General features: G+C 41.5%; 1 protein-coding gene across 2 annotated transcripts; it reads left to right on the forward strand.

Annotated features, from left to right (window-relative positions):
- The first annotated feature begins 379 nt into the window (after window positions 1-379).
- Window positions 380-10294, forward strand: LOC125892063 (60S ribosomal protein L22). 2 transcript variants are annotated; one of them, XM_049581812.1, is made up of 4 exons: window positions 380-466; window positions 1195-1305; window positions 1561-1685; window positions 10101-10294. In XM_049581812.1, the coding sequence occupies exons 1-4, from the start codon at window positions 455-457 to the stop codon at window positions 10243-10245; spliced, it is 393 nt and encodes a 130-aa protein (XP_049437769.1). In that variant the 5' UTR covers window positions 380-454; the 3' UTR covers window positions 10246-10294. The 2 variants fall into 2 exon arrangements, with proteins under 2 accessions (XP_049437769.1, XP_049437770.1); XM_049581813.1 differs by having other exon boundaries at window positions 430-466; window positions 1198-1305.
- The last annotated feature ends 16858 nt before the right edge of the window (window positions 10295-27152 follow it).

Raw genomic sequence — 27152 nt, forward strand, 5'->3', positions numbered from 1 at the left:
TGCCAGAAAAGATGGGACATAGTTTCTGGATGAGTTGTGCAAAAAGAACAGTTTATATCAATATTCTGTAATTTCTTCAAAAAATACTTTGCAGGGTAAAACGTGTGTATAATTCCAAAGTGAACCTCTCTAATAAAGTAATAAAAGTAATAAAGTATTTATGGGGCAATACTAAACTTTTGTCCAAGGAATATTCTCAGCAAAGATATGCCAGTATGTAGTGGCGTACGATTTTGTGACGACCTCACTCTGTTTTAAGATACTATTTTGTTTCTTTTACATGTGTTGTCATATTACTGTTTTTTTTTTTCTTTACTGGCATTGTCAAAGTAGGGAAGAATCCCAGAATGTTAATCAATCTTAGATTCACGGATTCAATCAATAGTTCTGCGTTTGATTGGTAAATGTAGCGCATGCGCACAGCCTATTCTTCCTTTCTGCTAGCCTCTCCGCCATGGCGCCTGTTGTAAGTAAAGTCGCGTGTTAATAATTCCATTAGAATTGTAGATTTTGCGCTGTGAAAGCCAAAGAAAACGAGCGAGATGGGTTTACAGTGTTGTTATTGCAATCGTAGTCTCAGAACAGAGCATTGGTTGAGTTTTGAAGTGGTAATTTGAGCACGAAGGTAGCAGATTTTCTCTGGCCTATAGCAGCTGCCTTTTAGCTAACGTTAGCCACACAGCATCGGCAGGGACTGTAGTTCACCACGTTGTTCACTCAGTTAGCTTGTCCGGGTGGCTGTCTGACAGCAGATTATTTGTACAAGTTTAACAAATGTTGTCGGCTCGCTGTCGTAGCGGTTGATACGTGACGTGAATGATCCAGTTAGCTTGGCCCACTGGTTATTCTGTAGCTGGACGTTAACCAGCTGGATAAAATCGAGCTTTTGTGTTTGCCTGTTTTTTTTTTTTTTTGTTTGTTTGTTTTTTTTGGGGGGGGGGGGGACTTCATAGCTCGAAACTTCAAACCAGTATATTGGTTTATTATTGACTTCCTAGAAAACATGTTGTTAAAGTAAAAGATTGTGGTTTTGGCTCATCAGCTGTGGTGTTCTGTCAGACCGCTGCGTCTGTCAAGAAGCAATGTTGTTTAAATGGTGTCAAGTGGGGTGAAATGTATGGATTAGCACTGTGAAAGTTCTGTTATTTAGCCAACACTTCTGTACAGTCAGGTAAATGTGTAGTGTCTTCTCAGCAGAAGAAGCAGAACACCGGCAAAGGTGGTAAGAAGAAGAAGCAGGTCCTGAAATTCACACTGGACTGCACCCATCCTGTGGAAGATGGCATCATGGATGCTGCCAACTTTGTAAGTTATCTTTCATTAGATATTGTCAGTGTAGCTGTAGATGTGTTTTAGTCTGTTCATCTCAAATCAGATGCAAGCAACATTACTACTGACCGTCCATAGGCAGAAATGATACTGTTAAATGAAAACTAACTGAGACTTAACATTTGCTTGAACTAAATAATCCATCACAATGAACAGTAATGTGGTATTTGCCACACACTGCAGATCTCAGTATGGTGGCTGTGTGTGAAGTTTCTACAAACATGTTTTCAGGAGCAGTTTCTTCAGGAGCGCATCAAGGTGAACGGGAAGGCCGGCAACCTGGGTAATGGTGTGGTCTCCATCGAAAGGAGCAAAAGCAAGATCACAGTGTCCTCTGAGGTGCCCTTCTCCAAAAGGTAAGAATCAGTCACACACACATTTTAGCAACTGGAAGCGCTTTTTGTAATTGTTTTTAATGAGAATTAAGCTGTTTTGGCGCTGCTACGCTCCTCGTGTTTCTGCGTTCTGGGCACCTGGCATTTTTGCCAGAGCGCTCTGAACTTTTTTCCCATTGCCCAATCTGATGATTTGAGAGGCGGGTCTTCTGTGGTAGTCACGACAGGAGGGGGGAAACTGGTGGTAGTGGTTGCTGGATACCCAGAGCTATATGACTTGAGTTACAAACTGCCCCCATGTCATCCTTAAATATGCCTGGAAACAGCCATCAAGAAGGAGAAGCTCCTGGACCAACTGGTGGTACTCCCACAAAGATCTCCGTTTCCCTGTGCCCAACAAATTATTTGCTGACAGCTTCTCACCCTCAACCAGAGCTACAGCAAGTACCCTCTGCCTGTCCATTTTAGGAACTAGATACTAATTACTGTGAAATAAAATAATTTAATAAATAAATAAACAGTAGATTGATTACACAGGAAGGTTGGGGTAAAGGGTGGTTGCCTGGCAACAATAAAAAGGCACAGTTAGCCTTTTTTGTACTTGTGGCATTCAATTTTAAGAAAAGCAGTGTGGTGCACCTCTCATTTTGTAACCTGCAAAATAGAACACGGCTCGGGCCGCATTTTTCTGACTGAACCCAACCTGAGACAGTTTGTTACCTGACATAGTTATTGTTATCATGGTTACAGCATGTCTGTGTTCCGTGATCACACATGGACAGTGTTATGGCTATATGGCTATATTCACATGATAGGACTTAAAGCTGTAGTTGATCACTTTTATCAAAATTAACTTTTTTTCATATTTGGTCAAACTGTCACTGTAGGGTATGTGTCCACATTTTCAAATGTTCTCAACGAGCAGCAAGCACATGAGGCCGCCTGTAGAAAAGGTGCTGCGCCCAGTGTCTTCTTTTTTTTTTTTTTTTTTCGGAGCGCTTCACCTTTTTTGTACTGCAGCTGAAAATCTCTGAACTTTTCAGAAAGGCGCAGATGACGTCACTGCCATTTCTTTAGCTCGGCTACTGTTTACTTTCACAACAAAGAGAGAAAAGCCCATGTTTTGGGAACAGATCAGCCAGCACACAGTAGATGTTGCTGAGTATTGTAATTTTATCACCGTTCAGTTTGTGAGCTTGAAGTTAACTATGTCACCCCGCTATAGTGTTATGTTAGTGTCAAGATATTGCTGTCTTAGCAACAAAACCTATGCACAGCATATCATTAGCCCTTTTTTATGAAGTGCTGAGATGAAGCGCTCCCCAGCACCTTGCCACCCCTTTTCTGCTGAGAAACAAGAACCAAGTCACACTCTGTCAATGTTTCACAGCATTGATGTGTCAGGGCGTCACACCTAATTATTTTCCCTGATATTGCTACATTGTGAACAACAAATTAAAATCATAGAAACAGTTCAATCTTGTCACTTGATACTCGCAATTATTATTATGTTCATTTTATTGTTATATATTTATGATCCAGCACTGGAGTTCCAACTGGAATGTTTTTTTGACCCAGAACAAAATACCACCCACGATTGACCGGTTTTCTGCTGGGTACCTGTAGGTACTGGACCTGATGCAGCACACTGTCTCTGTTTGATCTGAAAAACAGCTTATTCTAGTTATATAGTAACTCCCATGCTCTTCCATTTGTTTCTTTCTACAGCATATCTTGTTTTCTGACTCACTCTTTGAGTGTTTAGTCAGAGTGGTTATTATTTGGGGTGTTTCCTGTCCTCTCTCTGTCACTCTTTTAAGAGCATAACCATCGTCTCCTCTTCTCACAGCAGTAGCTTTTAAGTTGTTTTCCCGTTTCATTCCCTTGTGCTGAATAGGGTTGGGTACCGAAAGCCAGTGCTTATATGGAACCGGTCCCTATACAACCGATACCTACTGGACCGAAACAAAACACACATTACGGTGCCTCCTGTCGGTGCATTGTCGGTGTATTGGACGTTACACGTAAAGGAATTATTCATTCCTTCATTTGTTGAGTGTATATTATTATTTAAAGGCACGCTAAGCACCGTTGGCGTCACTTGTGTTTACGTTCAACAATGTTAACAATGTTAGCGGCAGTAGCTCAGTCCATAGGGACTTGGGTTGGGAACCGGAGGGTCGCCTGTTCGAGTCCCCGTCCGGACCAAAGTATGGAGCGTGGACTGGTGGCTGGAGATGTGCCAGTTCACCTCCTGGGCACTGCCGAGATGCCCTTGAGCAAGGCACCGAACCCACCAACCGCTCGGGGCGCCTGACCAACGGCAGCCCCCGCACTCTGACATCTCTCCACTTTGTGCATGTATAGGTCCTGTTTGTGTATGTGTGTGTCTTTCAGACCTGTGTGTAATTGACAAGCAAGAGTGAAAACATTGAATTTCCCCTCAGGGGGATTAATAAAGTATATAAACTTAAACTTAAGCTTAACTTAAAAACACAACGGAGCTAGCTCGCCCCCCTCGTCCTCCGTGACTCTGTCATGAACAAGTGATAGCTGCTAGTTACAATGGATTTACACACCTGTTCAAAGGATAGTGCACCCAACATGAAAATTCACCCATTATCTACTCACCCTCATGCCGATGAAGGATCAGGTGAACTTTTAGAGTCCTCACAACACTTGTGGAGATCCGAGGGGAGAGGAGGTAACTTAGCAACAAAACTCCACCCCATGGAGGCTTACAGTGCCCCAGATTCAAACGTCCAAAAACACATAATTGAAACTACAAAATATCTCCATACTGCTCGTCCATAGTGATCCAAGTGTCCTGAAGCCCCAACATAAAAAGCTGTTTGGAAAAATGTCATTTGAACTCTGTTTTTAGCCTCATTGTAGCCTGTAGCTCTAGCTGCCTCTCTGGGCACTGCGTTCACGTTTGCGCGAGACCGTGAGACATGGGCGCTGCGTTCATGTGTGTGTGCTTGCTTTCGCTGGTCTTGCGCTGGTTGGTACAGCCTGGACCCAAATGTTTTTGTTGCCATTTGCGGAGCCTGGGCTTAGGGATGCACCGATCCACATTTTTTCACTTCCGATCCAATCCCGATACCTGAATTTGGATATCTGCCGATACCGATACTATTCCGATACTAGTGCTCTGTTTGCTTTAATATTATTATCATTATTGTTGATTTTATATGAGGCTATAATAAACTCCTCTCTACAGGCATGTATGATATGTACGTATGTATGCATGTATGTCCCAAAAGGCAACCTGAGGTAAGTATAAGGTCAGAAAAGCAGGAAATCCTGTTAACAGGAAAAATCCCATCCTGAAAACAAATATGCAACTGTAAGGGTTTCAAATTGATTGTCAATATTTATTAAATTCCAAGACAGTGTTAGACTACTATATATATTTCAATGGAATAAATTACTTATTGACTTATTCATACTTCAAAAACAGCATCAATAAGTGATTAACATAGGGGGGATCAAAATAAAATAAATAAATGCAATAAAAATCACCCAGCCACCCTCCTCCCCTGACAAGTAAAGAACAGTCCCTGAAGTGCAGTGAGGTTTGTGGAAATGTGAATGGCTCGTTTCTCCTCTGACACGTCACATACCTGTGTGCCGCCACGGCTCGGTTGTTCAGGTACTTTTGGGCAGTCATGACACTAATGAAGGCTTATTGGACCTGGACCCGGGTTTCTCCGTCGCCGGCAAGCCATTATCTTGCGCCGCGGAGCACTATGGCTGCCGTATTTGACAGGAATACGGCGGAGCCTCCACAACCGGCAGGATTCGCCTTTTGTTTCTGCTGCTGGTTGAAATCTGTACTCTCACAGCATGCTCCTGAATGAAGCGCAAAGCACAAAACTATTTTTAGTTGCACATGTGAGTAAAATGCTCGCACCGTAGAGCTCTGTGGAAAACAAATCACTGTAGCATATATAAACAAATCTTTGCCTACAAGTAAAAATAAATAATAACTTCCACTGCTTGAAGATACTCAATAGCTCAGAAATGTCAGTGGAAAACAAACCACTGCAGCCACATATCGAGTGCCAGGTGGCCAGCGCGCTCCGTTATTGGACGGCGCATGGACACTCACCCTCTTGCGATTGGACTTTGAACTTATCCCACAGTAGTGGTACCATGAGGTACTCCAACATTATGGTATCATACTGTCATGTTTTAGTACTGCAGTCTACCGTTGGTACCAGTATACCGTGCAACACTACTATGTAGCAATCATCATATCATTCCAGCAGACAATGTGAAAGCGCAGATAGGGCTGGTGGATCGGAAATTTCCGATCTGTGAATTATGTTGGTATCGGAACCCGATGCCGATACTGGATCAGATCGACCCATCCCTACCTGGGTTGCCTTCACAGACCTTACTTTAATAGAGTTAATAAAAAAAAAAAAAAAAAAAAATAGGTATTTTTTGGGGCATTTTTAGCCTTTATTTGATAGGACAGACAAGCGTGAAAGGGGGAGAGAGAGAGGGAGTGACATGCAGCAAAGGGCCACAGGCTGGAGTCGAGCCTGGGCCGCTGCAGCAACAGCCTTGTATATGGGGCACCTGTTCTACCACTAAGCCACCGACACCCCTAATAGAGTTAATATTATTGTAATCTTAATTTGTTAAATGATTTTTATTTTATTTTAACACTGTAAATAGTTCATATACCTATTTATTTCTATGTATTTATAATTTCCCTCAGCAATAAATAAATAAAAACATTGTTTTTAATATAATTTAAAATTGTTATACAAAATACTCACACATTTCTAGGCCGTAAGGTGAATCAGAAAAAGTCTCACAGAAACTGATTTCCGCTCCGACTTCTGGGGACTACACGATCAACGGGGACGCACGTCAGGCTGACTTTACCTGCTTTTCAGCGAACTCCTCTGGTAATTTTATTAAAAGGCATGGCATATAGGTCCACAGTAACTTATTATCATTATTATTGGGTCTTATAAGAGTGGGCTACAATGAGTACCGGGCCATCAAATCACAGTATCCGCGGTGAGAGGACACGGAATTGTGTGCGCTTTTATGCACGCGGGTCAAGGTGATCACGGATATTTGATGTGGGAAAGATGGAGCCAGATGTATTACCTGTTTTAGATACGTGGTTGTCTGTATGTCCGTCCGTCCGTAGCACGAGTCGTGCACCACTTCACCACCGACCCGTGCGTAAAAGCGCAAACAGTCCCCAAGGAGGGACATCCCTGCAGGCAGGGAGAGAGCAGCCCTCGCGAGCTGCTCTCTCCCTGCCTGCAGGGCTGTCCCTCCTTGGGGCAATGAATGAGGAAATAATTGCCCCGGCGTTTAATACGCAAAATGGGGTCAAACCCCCGGCGACTATTAGGTGCCCGGCGGCTATTAGGCGCCCAGCGGCTATATGCCACCGTGCGACTATTTGGAAATATACGGTATGTGACAATAATCATATGTGTATAATAACAGTAGAAGTGTGACGAATGATAACAGCAGCAGCAGGAGGCATCTGACAGGACCACGGCAGCTCTTGTAGGTTGAAATCAAGACGATCACGTTAACCAGTGTGTAATCATCAGACTTGACAATTATCATGAGAAAACAATCTTTGTTATATCGAGATAACGAGATAATTAATTCGTTATCACGGGAAAACAATCTTTGTTATATCGAGATAGCGAAATAATAAGTCGTTATCATGAGATAACAGTGCACACAAAAAAAATACATGGCCGTTCTCGTATTCCATACTGGACAGCTATGTTGTCTATGTAATAATACGTCGGTTATGCCCAGGTATCGAATCAAATGTGTTTTGACATTTTTGCTTAGTTCACCTCGATCTTTTTTATGAAGTAAAGATCGTGTAGTTCCCAGATGTCGGAACAAGATGAAACGATAACTGTGTTCACCTTATGGCCTATTCTGAAAGGTGGCCCATTTGTGCCACTTTTCAACACCCCCCCAACCGCACTGCTCGGTGGAAATGGGGCTATAGCAACCCTTCAGTTTGTAAGCCAAGACTCTACAGACTGAGGTACTGCTGCCGCTGCCCCTGAAGTTTTTGCAGGACACTAGTGCACCCACAATAGGCTTGTGTTGATGATCATATAGAACCCATTCCCACGTGGTAGTAACATGCAGTTTGCAGTGATGTTGACAGATTTCTGATGTAGTGAGTCCCTGAGATCTGGATGGTCATTTTAGTGAGTCCCCAGTAAAATGTGCTTTTTGACAAATGATAAAGCTGTCGTTATCAACATGAGTGAATACAGCATCTGCTGTCAAAGCAGACATTGCAGTGTAAGACTACAGGGGTGTCTGGAGTATTGTCCTACATATTTATAAATTCAGGTACAATTTATGAACCTAAGACTATAAGGTTATTGTCTGTCAGTGTTCCTTGAGGCCCTCTGTGCCACCCTGCTGACACTGCCGCCTTTTTGCCAGGCAACAGCTTCATACAGAGCTTCAGAGTAGAGCCCTGCTCCCGCTGAATTTCATTGATGCATTGACTTTGTGTCTTCTCTCATCCCGCAGGAGAAAACACGTCAGAGATTCATGGGGTTGTTTGTTTCGTTTCCCTGGCCTGCATGTCTTTTGACGCACTGGTCAGGAATAGCGCTCCTATTTCGTTGTTTTCATTTAGTTTTTAATGAAATAAAGGCTGTCCATATTCTATTCTCCTCCTCTGTATTTTATTTATTTTTCTACCTTTATATAATCATGCAGTGATTAAGGTTAAGGTCTCTTTTCTAAGAGAGACCTGAATAAGAAACATTAATGAGATAAAGATAAAGCCTATGCTCAATAACACCGGCATCATCACGCCTCTTTATGTAATTAACAAACAGCAACGAGAGTAGGCTGTGAGTGGCTCAAATAACACTAATAAATAACATAAAATAAACAAAGTTAACGAATGAAACGAATGAATTTAACAAATGAATCACTTGGCCATAATATTGCTGTGGAGGAAGAGAATGTTGCTGACTGACTGGTCCCAATCCCGTGCGTCTCTCTTCCAAGATGCGCCCACAGACACTAAAGGCCCGCTCTGAAGGCGCACTGGATGCGGGGATACTGAAGATGAAACGCGCCAGCTTTGAGAGCGCTGGAAAGTACAGTAGAGGGCTCAGTGCACCTTCAGACCTTGTTCTAGCTTCTTTTCCACAACATTTGTTAACTCCATCCTGTCGCTATAGGCTATATCCCGATCCCGCAGTGTTTTTTTTAGCCGCCCGTTCCCGCTCGCAGCAAAGTTCAGACTGCCTGCTCCCGCAAGATTCTCAGGCGAGTGGGCAGATGTCAGATCTGTGCAGAGCACCAGGACAAAAACAGACACATTATCGACATTATGATAATAACATCCAAAACACAAGTTTCAATTTTAGCAGTTTCTGTGACATGAGAAATACTTCAAAAATAAGTCACTTGATGCCACTGTTTCCATGATTTTAACACTGATTCTTTGTTGACAATGTAGCATTATTGGTGAAAACAATTTGGTGCAATCCCCTGACGCATCAATGGTGAGTTCACCGCATCCTCTCAGATTTGAATGCGCCAGGGATGCAGGGCACGTGCTTAGCAACATCTCTGGGTTTGTATCTGGATGAGGAAAAAAACACGTTAATACAGCATTGTGATTACATTTCGGCCAAGCGTAAATGACACGTATAAAGTTTGGACACATTGTTAAAGACAGTAACTTAAAAAAAAACAAACAAAACTTTTTCACATCTGCTGAAAGTGTCACTACATCCACACAAAAGTACACAACACAGAAAACTGTGGGGGAATCATGTTCTTCTCTCCTTGTGCTTCTAATTTCTTTTCTGAGAATCTACTGTGATGCATGGAAAACAACCAATCAGATGTCAAGGAACATACTCTAATTTACTGTTGAGCTGTAAATTGATTGTTTGCTGCTATGCTTCATTTTGGCTCGTCTGTTTTGGAGATGGCAGCCAGGACACATAGCAAAACCATGGCGCAAGCATGTTGGACCTAGAGTGAATACACAAAAGACAGCGCTGTGAGTGAGAGGAGACGGGGCTATTGGGGCACTGCAGTAGTGTGTGCCAACTCGCTGTCGAAGAGAAGAGGGCAAGAAAGTAGTGTTGATACTGTGGAAAATGAGGATTGAAACCATTTCAAATATTCAGAATGGATGTATTGATAACTCGGTACACTACACACTACATAAGCAAATAGTTGTTTGCTGCTAGGTATATTAATGCTCTGAATTTGGCATTCAGCTGACATGGGAGGTGAAATGGTGCTACAGCAGCAGAGCGGTCTGTGTCAAAGAGTAATTTTGGATATCCTTATCCCACTGTCCACTCATTCTACCTGTTGTGAAAGTGTGTTTAATCTGAAAGTGAATGTGACACACTGTTTTTGTCTTCTGTTGTGCAGATACCTGAAGTATCTGACCAAGAAGTACCTGAAGAAGAACAACCTGCGTGATTGGCTGCGCGTCGTGGCCAACACCAAGGAGAGCTATGAGCTCCGCTACTTCCAGATCAACCAGGATGAAGAGGAGGAGGAAGATGAAGATTAATTGACAATTCATCAGATTTTGTACATTTAAATAAATGTTGTTTACAGTACAGACGGGTGTGCCGGGTGTTTTCTTTGAGATTTTCTGTCAGTATGTCATAGATGCAGCTGCGGAAGTCAGCTGTCAAAAACCAGCATGGCTTACAGGTTAGCAGTCTGCTCTGATGACAGCTGGAGAACCTAGACTTCACAGTGAGTTCAGCATTGTGATGTTGTCAAGGTTTAATGCTTAAGTTGGCCATAGCATACATCTTTGTTAGCCTTACAGAAAACTTGGCAGAGATTTAAACTCTGCTGCAGTGTGGTTTACTGAGATTTTACAAGCTGCTCAGAGTTGAGACACAAAGCACAGATGACATCCATTCACAGATGAACTGTCCTGCTGATCTGTTGGTTTGTGTGGAGCTCTGCTGTCATCATGTCAACAGTTCAAGTGCAGTAGGAGAAATGCGAGCCTTGTATCTCATACAGGGTTCCCACTAGGGTTGCAGTGGTATATCATTTCAGGGTATACCGTGAAACTAAAGTCGACGATTAGTTTATTTAGTTTATCAAGGGACGGTGTGCAATAGCATTAATCATTTACAAGAGATGAGGAGATGGTTGCACCAGATCTAGCAATAACTGCTAATTTCCATCTGTAGTCCCAACATAATTTACAATATACACAGACCACAATCTGAAAAACAAAGAAACCTAAAATACAGATGAACAGAGGACAGCACAGAGACAGTACAGACATACAATTTTCCACATTTAAAATAACCAAGTTGTTACAGTGCAAGGAGGAACAACTTACAAAACACTAAAAGGCAGTCCAAGTAGCAGCTCCTGATATAAAGTGCAAGGCAGGAATGTGCATAGATAAAGTGCTGGTGTTGTTGGTAGTCAACAAAGTGCTTGTAGCAGCAAAAAAAAGTTACAGAGTTGATAATAGTTTAGAGTACAGCAATAAGAAACCTAGAAACCAACGATGGTAATTCGGGATTACAGGGATGATTAAATACCAGCAATGGTAATATGACAGAATTATATCTTTAACAGAGCTCAGATAAACAGCAGAAGAGAGAAACGCAAAACGAGACATAATGACAGAGAATCAGACAGGAAATCTGACAGCAACACCTAATGTTGGCAACATTGTTTACTCAGGAGCCATTTCTTTGTGGCAATGCAGAAACTGCGATAATTCCTGTTGATTTTCAAATCACTAGGGAGTCTATTCCATTCTCCGATGGCTTTGATGGAGAAAGCAGATTGACCAAAGGATGACTTTCTTTGTGGGATTTTACAGTCTCCTCTCGTCGCAGATCTTAAAGCTCTTGTTCTCTGCTCAGAGCAGGGGACTATGAATTTTTTTAATGGTGGGGGGGCTGCATTATTGATTATTTTATGTACTAAGCAAATGTTTGATAATTTACTAACATTGTCGAAGCTTAGTAAATTGTATTTGGAGAGAATGTTGCAGTGGTGGTGCTGTCTTAGTTTTCTGTCCAGAACCTTCAATGCTTGCCCATAGAGAGATCTGATTGGATTTAGAGTGGTCTGGTTAGCTTGTGTCCAACATGGCATGCAGTATCTCATGTAGGGGAGTATCATAGCATTGAAGTACATTTTTGCAGCATCAGTTGTTAAAGAGTTCCTGATATGACGAAAGTTCATGATGTTGAATTTCAAAACATGAGCCATTTTTTTGATGTGTTTTTTAAAGCTCAGATTTGAGTCAAGAGTAACCCCCAGGTATTTAAATTCCTCAACATTTTTTATCATTTGTCCTTTTACAAGTATTTCAGGATATCTACATTTCTTATTCTGTTTCTGAAAATACATAATCACTGTTTTGTCTGTGTTCAGTGTAAGGCATGACTGGTTGAGCCACTTTAATATTCTCTCCATAGCGTTTGATAATGTAGCAGCGACTTCATCATGGTTTTTCCCATTGGCAAATATAACTGTGTCGTCAGCATAGGTTACTGTTTCAACTTTGTCACAAATCTTCGGAAGGTCGTTGATGTATATACAGAACAAAAGGGAACCGAGAATCGATCCTTGGGGGACACACACTACAATTTTGAAAATATGATATTTCATTTTTGATCTTGACACATTGAGTGCGATCATCCAAGTAGGACTTCAGCCATTTAAGTGTGTTAGCTGAAAGTTTAAATTTAGTTAGTTTAGATAGGAGGACTGAGTGACTCACCGTGTCGAATGCCTTACGTAGATCCAGGAAGATGGCTCCTACTACACCCCCTTTGTCAAGCTTCTCTCTGATTACCTCAAGAAAATAACAACAGGCTGTTGCGGTGGAATGGTTTGTACGGAAACCGAATTGCATTGGGTGTAATAATTTTTCATTGTCAATGTGAAGCTTCAACTGTTCCGTAACCTCCTTTTCAAGTACATGTACAATTCATCATACCATGTACAATTGCTTATCTATACTTTTGGGGGGGAAATAATGCAATCAGATGGAGAATCTCAACTTCATTTAGTTCTTTTCAAAGGGAAGTCTTTTTACACACAATTCCATTTTTAGAAATGTTTCAAGAGGGGTTGCAGCAGTAGGCTAAATCTTTATTTTACTTTTTACACAAACTTTAATTCAAAGATGGTTACAAGTTTCAATTATATTGATAAAATGTTTGTTCAACCAAAAATAACTCCTCTGTTTTTATTCCTTTAAGGGTCATTCAGACTATTTTTTTTAAACTGATACCGTAAAACCACAGTATTTTCTGAGACGGTTATCGCACTGTGAAAATCTCATACTGTTGCAAACCTAGAAAACGTGGGAGAAGGTGATTGTTAAATTGCATGACTCTTCCACATTTTCTAGGTTTACAACAGTATGAGTTTTTTGTGTGTAATGAACTAGTCACATTACATGGAACATTTACTGTTATGGCAAATAAATTCTCGAACTGTTGATGAAATGTAGCTCTAATAGCATCGACTAGTAATCTCTCTCTTCACCTATGTTAGTGAGCTGAAATTATGTTTGAGTAGAGTTTGAAGCTGGTATGGTTAAAAAAAGGTGGGCAAGTGGGGCACGAAGAAACAAAAATATTGGTCCTTGAAAAGTCATTAAAAGTTTTTAAATGTCCATGAAAATGTGTTTGAACCATGGTTACAGCTCCTTATAGTTTGCTACTTGACTTGTCTAAGTGTCAGAGACCCAAAAGGAGAAAATAGAGGTATCAATAACTTCAGTTTGTATTTTAAGACTCCCGGCTGTTTGCTTTAGTTGATATGACAATAAATTTAACAACAATGGAGATGATCGCCTGGAATGCTGCAGATACCTGTTGAAAACCCACTTATGCTCCAAACAAAAAATATATATATTGTAATGGTGGATTTAATCTAATTACCACAATAGTAATGTAACTTGATTACTTTCCATTACTTTTGGAGTACTTCAGCTCTGTCTTCCCCTTTTGTGCAATAATTATATATATATATATATATATATATATATATATAATTATTATTATTATTATATTTTATTAAACATTGTGATATGGGGCATATAGAAAAAAAAATGTTCCAGTGTTTCATTCTCTTCAATCTTTTTTTTTTATTTTTTTTTTTAAGAAACTCTGCACATGGTGATCTGATTTACGAATGAAAGTCCTACAGGGACCTGTCATACCTTTACAACACATTTTGGCAAGATGTAAAGATGAAACTTGGGAACTCAATACTGCTGTTGTTTACCATATGTTGAATAGTTTCTTATTTATGTCCTCTGACCAAATATTCATACAATGATCAAACTAATAGCTATTAATTTAAGTGTCCATTTGCACAAAAGGGGAAGACAGAGCTGAAGTACCTAAAAGTAATGGAAAGTAATCAAGTTACATTACTATTGTGGTAATTAGATTAAATCCAGGTAAGGAGGGCTCTGAGCAGTGAATATGATATACATATATGCAATACATAATGTCACACAGTGCGACATCTGCTGGTCATTTTTGGTAACTACTTTTGGCGTCTTCGCTGTGGGATAATATGGGGATATAGGACATCTATTTTTTTGATAACTAGTGCAGTGCCCGTTGACAGACTGTCATAGTAGGCCTACATCCTGCCGAAGTGTTTTCATCTTCAAAACAGACATAATGCGTTATGGTCACTCAGCTGCACGAACAGGCAATAGCTAAAATAAAACGTTGCATTATATAATCCACGCAGCCAGCGACAAAACAAAAGGTTAAACGCTGATTTATCACGCCATAGTCCCCCAAACACTCCTTTTAATACAGTGGAAAGTCGCTGTTTAATTCTGCTATATGCGCAGCAAACCTAAATATTGAATAGAAAAAGTCACAAAGACAACTTTCTGTCATAATTTTAAAAATGCTACAGTAGTCAATAATGATCAATTATTAAAAGCTTAAGAATCTGCTGTCTATTACAGTAGTAGTGTCTATTTACAGTAATATTTTTGTGTCGACAGTGTCAAACGGAAGAACTTTTATTTTGAAGAGTACAGTGAAAGGAAGTACACTTGTCAATCGGGGGGCCCGCCCACCAATGAAACGAAACATGGAGTGGTAAATTTGTTTTGGGTTTTAGCACAGAAAACAAGGATTTGAGCTGAATTTCGGTTTATTCGTTTTTGGCAAAAAACGAAAAAAAGGAACCGTTTATTCGTTTTTGGTTTTTTTACCCAAAAACGAAAAAACGAAGTAAAGACTCGTTTCTGGGACCAAGAAATTGAGCTGAATTTCTGTTTTTTATTTTTTTTTGCCAAAAACTAAAAACAAAAAAACGAACCGTTTTTTTGTTTTTTGTTTTTCTCCCAAAAATGAAAAAACGAAATAAAGACTTGTTTCTATGTTTCTGATTATGTCAGTTATTCCCGGAAAACAAACGGTTAAAAGGTACCTCCGTCATTATAACACAGTTTCTGATTTGTGAAACCTTTATTCTATTTGTGAAAATGCAATAAAGACACATTTCACTGTTTTTTCGGCATATAGACCACTTTGGACCCGGTCCAGATCAAAAACCACTGTACCTAGACTTCTCAAACCTGGACTAGATTATCCTACAGAGGCTAAACATTCATTATAACACAGTTTCTGATTTGTGAAACCTTTATTGTATTTATGAAAATGACAAAAATGGGACATTTCCATTTTTTAAACATCTTTTTTTTTTTTCAGATTAAACCACATCTCTCCATCTCATTTCTGATGGACATGAAGATCTCTTCTTTCTCACTACAAAACAGTAAAAAAGTAAAAAGGGATACAATACACTGTTAGTACTGTTAGTATTACAACCACTGTTTAATGTCTGTTTCACTGTTGTTGAGTGTGCGTGTTGTCCCAGCTGTTAGTTGAACAGTGTACAGAGTGTAAAAAGACTGGGTCCAGCTGTGTTACCCAGGCTACACTACAGCGTCTATTCACAGGCGCGATCCCACTACTGAGCGGCACGAGGGCTTTGACCTGCTCCGTCTCCGACCTGGGCTGGGCCAGACAGAGCTTAGTGAGCTTCTCCACCTCAGACAGCATGGAGCGGGTTTGGGGCTGCAAGGTTTGCAGGATGGACACAACATCCTGGTTGCCAAGGCTACTGCATGTAGTCAGGCAGGCTGCATATCACATCAAAAGCATAGATCAATGCATTAATGATATGAAAGAGATAAATGTAAGTCAGACCAATTCGAATTTAAATTCAGATTCTTTATTTTTTTTAAAGCGTAATGCAGTGGGCAGGGAGGCAGGGGTGCGGATGGGGGGGCGCACTCCCCGCCTAGTTCCGAGGCTAGTTGAGTTACCAACTCCTTAGGGCATCACTGAAATGGTGAGATGCCACTGCAAAGGATATTGTTTAGGCTGACCAAACATCCTCTTTTGCCCGGACATGTCCACTTTTCACGTCCCGTCCGGGGCGTCCGGGGGTCTTTTATGAACTGATGATAATGTCCGGTTTTCCGTGTGTTTGTGTGTGTGTGTTAGAGTGCGGCACGGGCCGCATATTTCTGTCCGAACCCGAACCGAGCCCGAAATTATTTAATGACCAAAGCACTGAGTTTGTGCCACACAGTGGTTACAGGCTATTTAACAGGCCGGTCGTGCTCAGCGGAGAGGGAGACCTCCGTGTTTGAGACGGGAGCGGGAGGCGGGAGGTCCGACGCTTCTAGCAAGAGGAGAGGGAGACATAAAACAAAATAAGATAAAATAGGAAAAACCTGTCTCCCTCTTTTATTTGGAGGTCCGAGGCTTCCAGCGAGGAGAGAGGTAGAAACAAACAGCCAGTGTGTGTCTGTGTGTGTTATGTTCAGGTGTTGTCACGTAAATAACAGTACCCAAGCAATAAACAGGACAGACAATAGGATTTTATTTATTTTTACACTACATTTTCACTGAAAGCTGACCGAATCCGACCCGAGCGCGAATACAATTTATAGCTACATTTCTGACCAAACCCAGCCGACCCGGGCTCGGATCGCCACACTCTAGTGTGTGTATGTGTCCCCTATTGGGGCCTATCTGAATTTCTGTCTTTGAGAGATATTATTTTGTAATATAACTGAATATTCTATCCATACATATAAATTTTTAATATATTAAAATGATAAGGCATCTTTGAGTAAACTGCGAGTATCATTTAAGTAGGCTATGTCGTGGCCAGCCGAATGTCCTCTTTTTTGGAAATCAAAATATGGTCACCCTAATATTGTTCAACACAAACATGTCCCTGTAGGTCATGAGACTTACAATGCACTGACTCTTTCTTTTGCAGTAAACAATGTGAGAACGACCATGACTCAAGATGTAAAAACCAGGATCAAGATGACAGTAAAAAACTGAAGATGAAGACTGACATTATGAATTCACAGTGTGTGAAAACATGGATGCTCTACACACTGAAGATCTATACTATCAACACAGTTTCAAGATTAGAGTCACCAATTTGACCAAATGTCTCCCCTTCTGTTCCCGAGATATGATGCTGAATAATGGCCAGAAAAGTGCTTTTGCAGAGCATTATAGCTTCACAGTAATGTTAACCTTTGACCTTTTGGATAGAAAATGTCATCACTTCATCATTTTATCTTATTAGACATTTGTGTAAAACGTTAGCAAATTAATTCTTGCGTTACAGCTACGAAGATGTTTTATGAGGTCAAGTGACGTCAGGTGTTTTGAATGTTTGCCGTTTTTAAAATCCAAAATGGCCACCATAGTGAGTTTGAAAACAATGGAAACATCAGTTTTTATATTCTTCATGTTCTAACAATTCCAAAAATGTATAGTTTATAGACTCCCTACGAGTTTTGAACGAAACTACATTAGGAACTGGACTATTTATTAAATGTTGCTGTTGTCCCTGCTTCATGTGAGGAGAGGAAATCTACTCCAGCCTCTAGGCTAATTTATACAATGTAAAATGCCATAGGCTTGCGCTAATAACATTAGCATGTTGTATTTCTGGGGAAAATGTGTCCACATTAAGACAAATTGAGCCGATTTGTGTACTTGTGTTTGAAATTGTTGCTATTAAGCAATGTTTAATGTGTGTGTTTGAAACAATTAAACTTTACAGCACTTCACAGATACTCCATTGCCGACTAGTGTTTTAGAGGTGTAACTGCAGAGCGACACAGACACACCACTGCACAGGTATAAAAGCTCACAATGACATAGGCACAACATAAATATGTATTTAGAGTCCCGAGGGTCAAGTTTAGATTTTGAGGAAGAAGGTGAACAAGGATAATCTCATCACTTTCTGCAGTACTCTAGGCTGGACAGGCATAGACTTAGCTGGTGTTTTAGTGATAAGATATACTACTTGCAATTTAGTATGCAGGAACATAATGGTTTACTTTGCATGGACAGTAATCACAACCCAAGTGGTTGTGCAAGTCTTAGTGTAAAGCCACTGCAGTATTTTCCCCACTGCTCAGGTTGCGTAACATTATATTAAAAACCCTTTTCAATGTTTAATGATTTCTGGTCAGGAAAGTTGTTCTGACTGACCCTTTTTCTTCTTCTTCTTCCTGCTCTTGAAAATGACAGGCCCAGACCCATTGCTGTGCAGCAGCTATAATCATTTCATTTCATTTTTATTCTTAATGTTAAGTAAACTCTGCAGTTTTACTTTCAAATCCTTTATTTTTAAAATCTGGACCTACTGTCACCTGTAATCTACCAGACATATAACAGTGAGAAGAGAATAGTTATAAAAGCCATTTACATGTACTATTAGATTCCTTCAGACCAAGACGCCATACTGACAAAAGGAAACTCTTTATGGGGCCAAGCTGTGGTTTATTTTGTTTCAGAGGGTTAGGGGAGTAAATATATGTGCGTATGCTAAATTACTCTCTATGGGTTTCCAAAAAGCAGGCTAACAGAGTCAGGATTAAGCCAATCTGATAATGGTCTCACAGAACTGCTGGTAGCAGCTAAAAACCATGAAGCAAAACACTTCTCTCAATTTCCAACAAATTATGCATGAAAGGACTCAGCAACTACTAAATCCCACCATTATTTCTTATATTCATCTTTGCTGAGCCATGGCTACCTTTCAGTATTCATCCTACAAAATATTTTCACATACCACATCAAATTAAAATAACATGAAGATCTGAATGATTATGGACTATCTTTGTTTAACATTAATAATATCAATGAACACTAACTACCCACAACCAACCTGTGGCCCCTGGTGATGTGAATCTAATTTCAGACAACCCTCTGACTATTTTCAGGTCAACAACGTGCAGCGAGTCTGCTGTGAAAAAGATCATGCAGGACACGAAAGATGGATAGAAACTTCAGAAGAGCCTGGACAGCTTCACAAGAAGTCACAAATGTCGTTCACTGTCACGCGCTTAGGGTAGATATCGTCTGCATTTCCTGCTACATTCTCATGTTCTCTTGGGAGACATCAAAAGGTCATGGTGATCTCAAATCCTTCAGTGCCTTTAACTCCAGAAGAATCCAGCTCAAGCTATTCAAAGACCCTCATCCTACACTACGGTTTCTATTTGACAGAAAGGTTTTCAGATGTGTGCCGTACACCTTTTGTCACATCCCCTCCGAATTCATTTCTACAAGGCTTGAAGGTCTGCCCATTGCACAAGATATTTTTTCATATTTAATTGTTTCTGAAGGAGGACCATTACTGTCCAAAAATAACTTTGAGAAACAGATTCTATATTTGTGAAAAATGTGCAGTCTCTGCCACAGTGTGAATCCTACTGTCCAGGTAAATCTTTTTCTTACTTTTGTTAGTCATAGATTTTATCTGAGAACAACAGATTATGATTGGTGTTTGATGGAGGAGGAGCCAGTCAGGACATTACTGACAGTCCTCATTCTCTTATAGTTGGATGGAGGTCTGCAGCAGAGGAGGAGTGAGTGAGGTACACATCAGATCTTTGACAGGAAGAGACGGCACAGTGTGGTCTGAGAAAAACTGAGGTGAACATCACTCTTTGTAAATCCACAGAAACCTGTACACTAGTGTACCCCATACTGTTGATAGGCCCACTTTACAACACACACACAGTCACATGATTTTTTTAAAATATTTTATTGTAATTGTTAATTGTTATAATAATTGTTATTTTCATGCACTTTGTGAAGCACCTTGTAACCTTGTTCAGATAAGTGCTATACAAATAAAATTATTATTACTATTATTATTATTATTATTATCACTATTACTTTTATTACTGTTATTATTATTGCTTGTACTCGTCGTCCTCCGCTTATCTGGGTCCGGGTCGCGGGGGCAGTAGCCTCAGCAAAGAAGCCCAGACAGTCTTCTCCCCAGCCACTTCCGTCAGTTCTTCTGAGGGAACCCCGAGCCGTTCCCAGGCCGGCCGCACGATGTAATCCCTCCAGCGTGTCCTGGGGCGGCCCCGAGGTCTCCTCCCGGTTGGAAATGCCCGAAACACCTCAGGGAGGGAGGCATCTGGAAGGGATCCTTACTACATGCCTGAACCACCTCAACTGGCTCCTCTCGATGTGGAGGAGCAGCGGCTCTACTCCGAGTCCCTCCCGGATGTCTGAGCTCCTCACCCAATCTCTAAAGGCTCATTTAAGCTCAACGTTAAATACAAATCCGGATATGGACGGAGCCTTCTGTCTGTGCTCTGCGTTCATTTCGTCCGTATTTCTGCACGTTTTCATAAAGCTGGAAATGGAGGCCAAATGGAGCAGTACCACCGGAAACCGTGGGGGCAGTGTTGCTGTCACTACCCGATATGGAGCTCTAGTGAGACACCAAGAAGAAATAACAATTCAATTTCATTCATCAGCAGTACTAGAGAAAAGAATTCTCCATCCTTCAGTCATGATGTATTTAACGGCCTCACCGACCACCGCCTCCTACAACGCTGCCTCTGTTTTTGTCTTTTATGCAAGAGGTACATTATCAATATCTCCTCCACAGTCGCCATGTTTGTTCTTGAGTTTGTTGTTGTCATAAACTTTTGACGCTGGGCTGCCTCCTGGTGGATATATTGGTTAACATCCATGCCAACGTAAAGGACGCATGGAAGCATGTGGGCAGTGACAGTAACATTGTTTGAAACGGACGTATACATTTTCGTAAGTAAAGGGAGCATAAATGGGCCTTAAGGCTGAGCCCAGCCACCCTGCGGAGGAAACTCATTTCAGCCTCTTCAACTTGCGATCTCGTTCTTTCGGTCACTACCCAGAGCTCGTGACCATAGGTGAGGGTTGGAACGTAGATCGACCGGTAAATCGAGAGCTTCACTTTCTGGCTAAGCTCCCTGTTCACCACAACGGACCGGTTCAGCGCCTGCATCACTGCTGACGCCGCCCCAATCCGCCTGTCAATCTCCCGCTCCATCCTACCGTCACTCATGAACAAGATCCCGAGATACTTAAACTCCTCCACCTGAGGCAGGACCTCCCCCCCCGACACTGGAGTGGGCAATCCACCCTTTTCTGGCTGAGGACCATCGCCTCAGACTCTTCGCCCAGAACCAATCTGCCATGGGAAACCCTACCAGGGGCAAAATGTCCCCGACAGCATAGCTCCTAGGGTCATTAGGGCACTCAAACTCCTCCACCATGATAAGATGACGGTTCTTGGAGGAGTAGGCCTATTATTATTGCTACTATTATTATATACTATTAATATTGCTATTATTTAGCACTGTCTCCTCACAGCAAGAGGGTTGCCGGTTTGATCCCGGGTGTGGGAGCCCTTCTGTGTGGAGTTTGCATGTTCTCCCCGTGTCAGCGTGGGTTCTCTCCGGGCACTCCGGCTTCCTCCCACAGTCCAAAGACATGCAGATTGGGGACTAGGTTAACTGATAACTCTAAATTGTCCATAGGTGTGAATGTGAGCGTGAATGGTTGTCTGTCTCTATGTGTCAGCCCTGTGATAGTCTGGCGACCTGTCCAGGGTGTACCCTGCCTCTTGCCCAATGTCAGCTGGGATAGGCTCCAGCCCCCCCGTGACCCTCAAGAGGATGAAGCGGTTAGAAGATGAATGAATGAATGAATATTGCTATTATCATTATTATTACTATTACTATTTCTATTATTACTGTTATTATTATTATTATTATTATTACTATTATTACTGTTCTAATTATTGTTATTATTATTATAATCATCACTATTACTATTATTATTATTACTATTATTACCACTATTAATATTATTATTACTTTTATTATTATAGCTATTTGTGTGTGTTTGTAGGTGCATGTGAGGAGCGCCATGAATCCACCAGTACAGAGAGAGCAGTCACTGACAGCGTCCTCTGAGCTGGTGGGGACAGGACACTTGTTGAGTCTGGTGGGTGAAGAGGGTGGTCTCCTGGGTTGAGGTGGAGGTGCAGGGACATTCTGGACTCACTCGAGTGCTGAGAGTGGGTCAGTGGTTTGCTGTGGCGTGGGGTCTACCTGAGTTGATTGACGTCCACTCTCAGCTGCCCCAGGAGCACCAAAACCTCAGAGGAGTCCTCCTGTCCTATAAAACAGAAACACAAGTAATGAAGACTTTTGAACTCAACTATACATGGAATGATATTATAATCAATGAATAATATTCAACAAGGCTCCTGTAATAAAAATAATTCACATATGTATAGTTAATGTTATCTCAGCACCGCTTTATGTCACTGTTACTTTTGTAGTCTTAGTGAGGGGATTACTTACTGAGCCCACTGAATGAAAGATGCCCATCATTCTCCATCTGGTCCTGGAGTCATCCATTCTTCTCATCTGGTCCTGTCTTGGTCTTTCGCGCTGTCGCATCTTGTGTGTGGGGGACTACACTTTCCCTCTGTTTGTTGTATCCACCTCCACCTGAATACACAGGGCAATGCAGCAGAGTGAGCAAAAAAGACAATGTGATATTATTATACTGGTCAGTGACAGAAATACTTGTGTCGATGTTGTCATGAAGTATAGACTCACCTTTCTCTGGTATAGCCACCTATACTTTATAAAGGAAAATAAGAAGGAAGATAACAATAGTATGTTTCACCTGTTAACTGGACTCAACCCTGACATCCCAAGTAACTTCAGGCCAATCTCCAACCTACCCTTTCTGTCCAAAATACTGAAACGTGTTGTAACCTCCCAACTAAAACACCACCTCTCTGTCAGTGACATGTATGAAACAGTCCAATCCTGATTTTGATCAAAACATAGCACTGAAACTGCCCTGCTTAAAACCCTAACTACCTCTTTCTCTCCTCTGATGTCAGAAACCTCAACATCCTCATCCTCCTCAACCTCAGTGCCACCTTTGACACCATCAATCCCTCCATCCTTCAGACTTCAGACAGTTCATCTCCATCAATAACTGCAAATCCCCCACTACTCCCCTCCTCCAATGTGTCCCCCAAGGTTCAGTTTGGTCCCCTCCTCCTCATTCTGTACCTTTTCCCCCTTGGTCACATAAAACGCCATCATAGTGTCCAGTTCCATTGCAACGTGATATCGTGATGATATCCAGCTCCTAATCTCCACCAACACAATCTCCACTGCCACCCACTCAACCCTGACAAACTGCATCACTGAAATAAAAACCTGGCTTCAAACCAATTTCCTTCAATTAAACTGCAACCCATCTGAAATTATCATCACTGGACCAAAAGCAGTCACCAAATCCACCCATAACTTCACCCTCAACATCAACGGCTCCACAGTATCCACCTCACTCACATCCGAAATCTTAGCGTCATTTTCGATTAATTCCTGTCCTTCGACTGGCACATCAAACACATTACCAAAACAGCCTTCTTTCACCTCAGGAACATCGCCCGCCTCCGCCCATCCCTCTCCTCCTCAGCTGCAGGACTTCAAAACTCTCCTTATTACATACAAATACCTGTCTGAGCTCCTCCACTATCACATTCCAATGGCACACTCCACTCTGCCGATGCCAACCTCCTGTTCCTCTGCCATCAGGAACAAAACACAAATCTTGGGGGGACAGGGCCTTCTCCATTGCTGCTCCCATCCTCTGGAACTCACTCCCCAAATCCGTCCAAGACTCTCTCCATATTCAAAAAAATCACTCAAGCCTCACCTGTTTAATGCTGCTTTTATTAAATCGCTGACAGTTTCTTCTTCTCATCCCTTATTTGTTCTCGTTTGTTCCTTGCCTTTGTTTGTTTTTGTTTTGTCCCTGAATTTGTAAATCGTCTCTGAGTGCATTGGAAAGTGCTATATAAGTATAATGTATTATTATTATTAACTCAGCACTGGAACATCCATCCAGTGTCATCAACTATAATGGAAAAAGTAAAATATAAATAAAAAGCCCTGGTGCAAGACGCTACTGAGTGCTGTGTTAGCCGTGCCAGACGGAAAGGCTGCATGGGGCTTTACCCAATCACTGGTAAACGCATCCACCACCACCAACTATTACTCATAAGTAAAATGTAATTAACCAGCTCTGGTGCAAGGCGCTACCAAGGGCTGTGTTAGCCTCGCCAGATGCAAAGGCTGCCTGGGACTTTATCAGTCCTTCCAGGCACAAAGGTTTCCCAATCACTGGTAAATGCATCCAGCAATATCAACGATAATAAAAGAGTAAAATGTAAATAAAAAGCCCTGGTGCAAGACGCTACCAAGGGCTGTGCTAGCCTCGCCAGACGCAGAGGCCGCATGGGGCTTTACTCAATCACTGGTAAATGCATCCAGCAATATCAACCATATTAAAAGAGTAAAATGTAAATAAAAAGCCTTGGTGCAAGACACTACCAAGGGCTGTGCTAGCCTCACCAGACGCAGAGGCCGCATGGGGCTTTACCCAATCACTGATAAATGCATCCAGCAATATCAACTATAATAAAAGAGTTAAATGTAAATAAAAAGCCCTGGTGCAAGACGCTACCAAGGGCTGTGCTAGCCTCGCCAGACGCAAAGGCTGCATGGGCCTTTATCAGTCCTTCCAGACTAGGCTGACCAAACATCCTCTTTTGCCCGGACATGTCCACTTTTCACGTCCCGTCCGGGGCGTCCGGGGGTCTTTTATAAACTGATGATAATGTCGGTTTTCTGTGTGTTTGTGTGTGTTAGAGTGCAGCACAGGCATTATATTTCTGTCCGAACCGAACCGAGCCCGACATTATTTAATGACCAAAGCACTGAGTTTGTGTCACACAGTGGTTACAGGCGAGAGAGGGAGACCTCCGTGTTTGGGAGCGAGAGGCGGTTACGGCTTTGATCAGCGAATATAATGTGACTTGGGATGTACGCCAAACGCTGGCTCCGTTCTGCAGCAGATCCAGCTGTGCCGCCGTCATCAGAAAAGGACGTCGCTTTACGTGACGCTTCAGAGTAGGGCCGTCTCATGTCTCTTATCAGCAATCCTTGCTCTTCACTCCTAACTCCTGACTCCTTAAATGTTTTCCTAAGTGGGAGGGACTGAACAGTTAGGTAAGGTGGCTAGGTTAGGTGGTTAGCAGTAAACTTGGGACGTACCCATCCATGGCCTAGCCTCGCGTCACCAGGCTCTTCACGTACGGTGAGCGAAGAGCCTGGTTTGCATGAATTTTGTCTGGATTCTGGTTCCGGTCTAGAGAGCGGATCCGGAATTCACCAAAGTAAAAGTGTTCACCAAAGTAAAACTTTAAATTCTGGCACACCATCGTCTTGTCGCATCCTCTTTCATCGTTTTGACAGGTGTAACATTATCAGGCAGCGATGTTGGCGATGCCATATTGTTGTTGTTGTTGTTGTTGTGGTTGATAGAGCATGCTACATGGCGAGCATCATGCAGTTTTCCTCTCTTCCGCCCCCACCGCCCCAAACTTTATCGAAAAAATGCATTTACAAACTACAGGTATAATGTACAAAACTAGGATCAAGTGCCTATTAAATAAAACAGACAACTGAAATAGACAATAAAGTGTAATACAATTAAATATAATAAAAGAAAAAGGTTAACTTAATGGCTTGGGGCTTTTCTTGTAAATTATATTCTTTAAATTAAAAAGTTTCACCGCATTTTTATTAGCTTGGTGCTTTTATTTTGACGGAAAGGCGCATCCATCGAATTCTGGATCCTGTCTCTCTCGCCCTGGTTCCGGATGCTTACCAAAACGGCCAATAAACCATAGATATATATACATAGATGCCGCACCCTGGCTTGTGGGATGCGTCAATACCGCCGCCATCTTGCCTAGGTGCTCTGACCGGTTCAGACCCATGTCAGACGCGGCAAAAATGCCACATTTTTGCTCTGCATTTGGGTGTACGAACGAAAGAAGTGTTAAAACCAAGCAGAAGGGAATAACATTCCACAGGTAAGAAGTTGTTTTACAATATTTTACTGTTACGAACATGTTTAACGAGATATAAATCTCAAAAAGTGATCCTTCTTTTAAGCTAATCAAGTAAAGCAACTGTCCTGTTCTGGTCCTAATGCCAAATTAAGCTAACGCTATGTCACACAACTTAAAGAAAAAAGGTTAACATTTATATAATATTACTTATAAAATTATGATGCTTTGTCAAACAGCTATGTCGGTGTATGTGTTATTCCAAATTGTCAACTATCTGTTTCATGGCACCAACGTGACATAACGCAGCATAACGTTAGTAGTTAACCTGTGGCCTGAATTGTAACTACTAATTATGTGGAACTGCGTTTTTCTGACACTTGTTTTGTGTGTAGTTTCCCAAAAAACACAGATAGGAGACGGGCATGGGTAGCAGCAGTGAGGAGAAAGGACTTTGTCCCGAGTGACTCCTCAGTCATCTGCAGCTGTCACTTCACACCTGAGGACTTCGACAGGACTGGGCAGACTCCTAAAAATAATACTAGCTACTGTACACTGTATTTTTTGTAAATATGACCTAATAATGTAAACAGTTATGTGTCCAGGCTCCCATGAGCACTGTGGTGTTATACATATGAGATTAAAGCAAAATTTTGTGTAAATATGCAGCTCTAAGTCATTTATTTTCACTTGTACAAAACCAACATTTGTTAATCAGAATCTACACTGCAGCTCAGCACAAACCTGCTGATACACTATTTTTTTGCACATTGTGTGAAATGTGAATAAACATTTATAATCAAAATTAATAATTAAATGACATCATGGTGGGCATTGTACATCTAGTAAGAAAAAGGAATATTTATTACATGGGGAAAGTTTAGTTTAAATGTGTTGTAGAACTATTACTGTTACTTTATCTACATAAGATCAAATATTTTGGTATGAAAAGCTGCATTTTTCATTTAACCAAGTATCCTGTATCATAACTACATGTCTGACAATTGTAACAAACCAAACTGCATGAAAATCGGTTGAGAATTCAGCGAGTAATGATGATTTTAATCATAACTAATCTCCTGCCATAGACATACATGCATTAGGCAGCGCGGCTCCACCTGGGCAAGATGGCGGCCGCGTTGACGTATCGCT

Source organism: Epinephelus fuscoguttatus, linkage group LG7 (assembly GCF_011397635.1).
Source record: "Epinephelus fuscoguttatus linkage group LG7, E.fuscoguttatus.final_Chr_v1".
Lineage (NCBI taxonomy): Eukaryota > Metazoa > Chordata > Actinopteri > Perciformes > Serranidae > Epinephelus > Epinephelus fuscoguttatus.

Coding starts and splice junctions, on each gene's coding strand:
- LOC125892063 (XM_049581812.1), top strand. Junction 1,306..1,560: donor TCATGGATGCTGCCAACTTT/GTAAGTTATCTT, acceptor ACATGTTTTCAG/GAGCAGTTTCTTCAGGAGCG. Junction 1,686..10,100: donor GAGGTGCCCTTCTCCAAAAG/GTAAGAATCAGT, acceptor TCTGTTGTGCAG/ATACCTGAAGTATCTGACCA.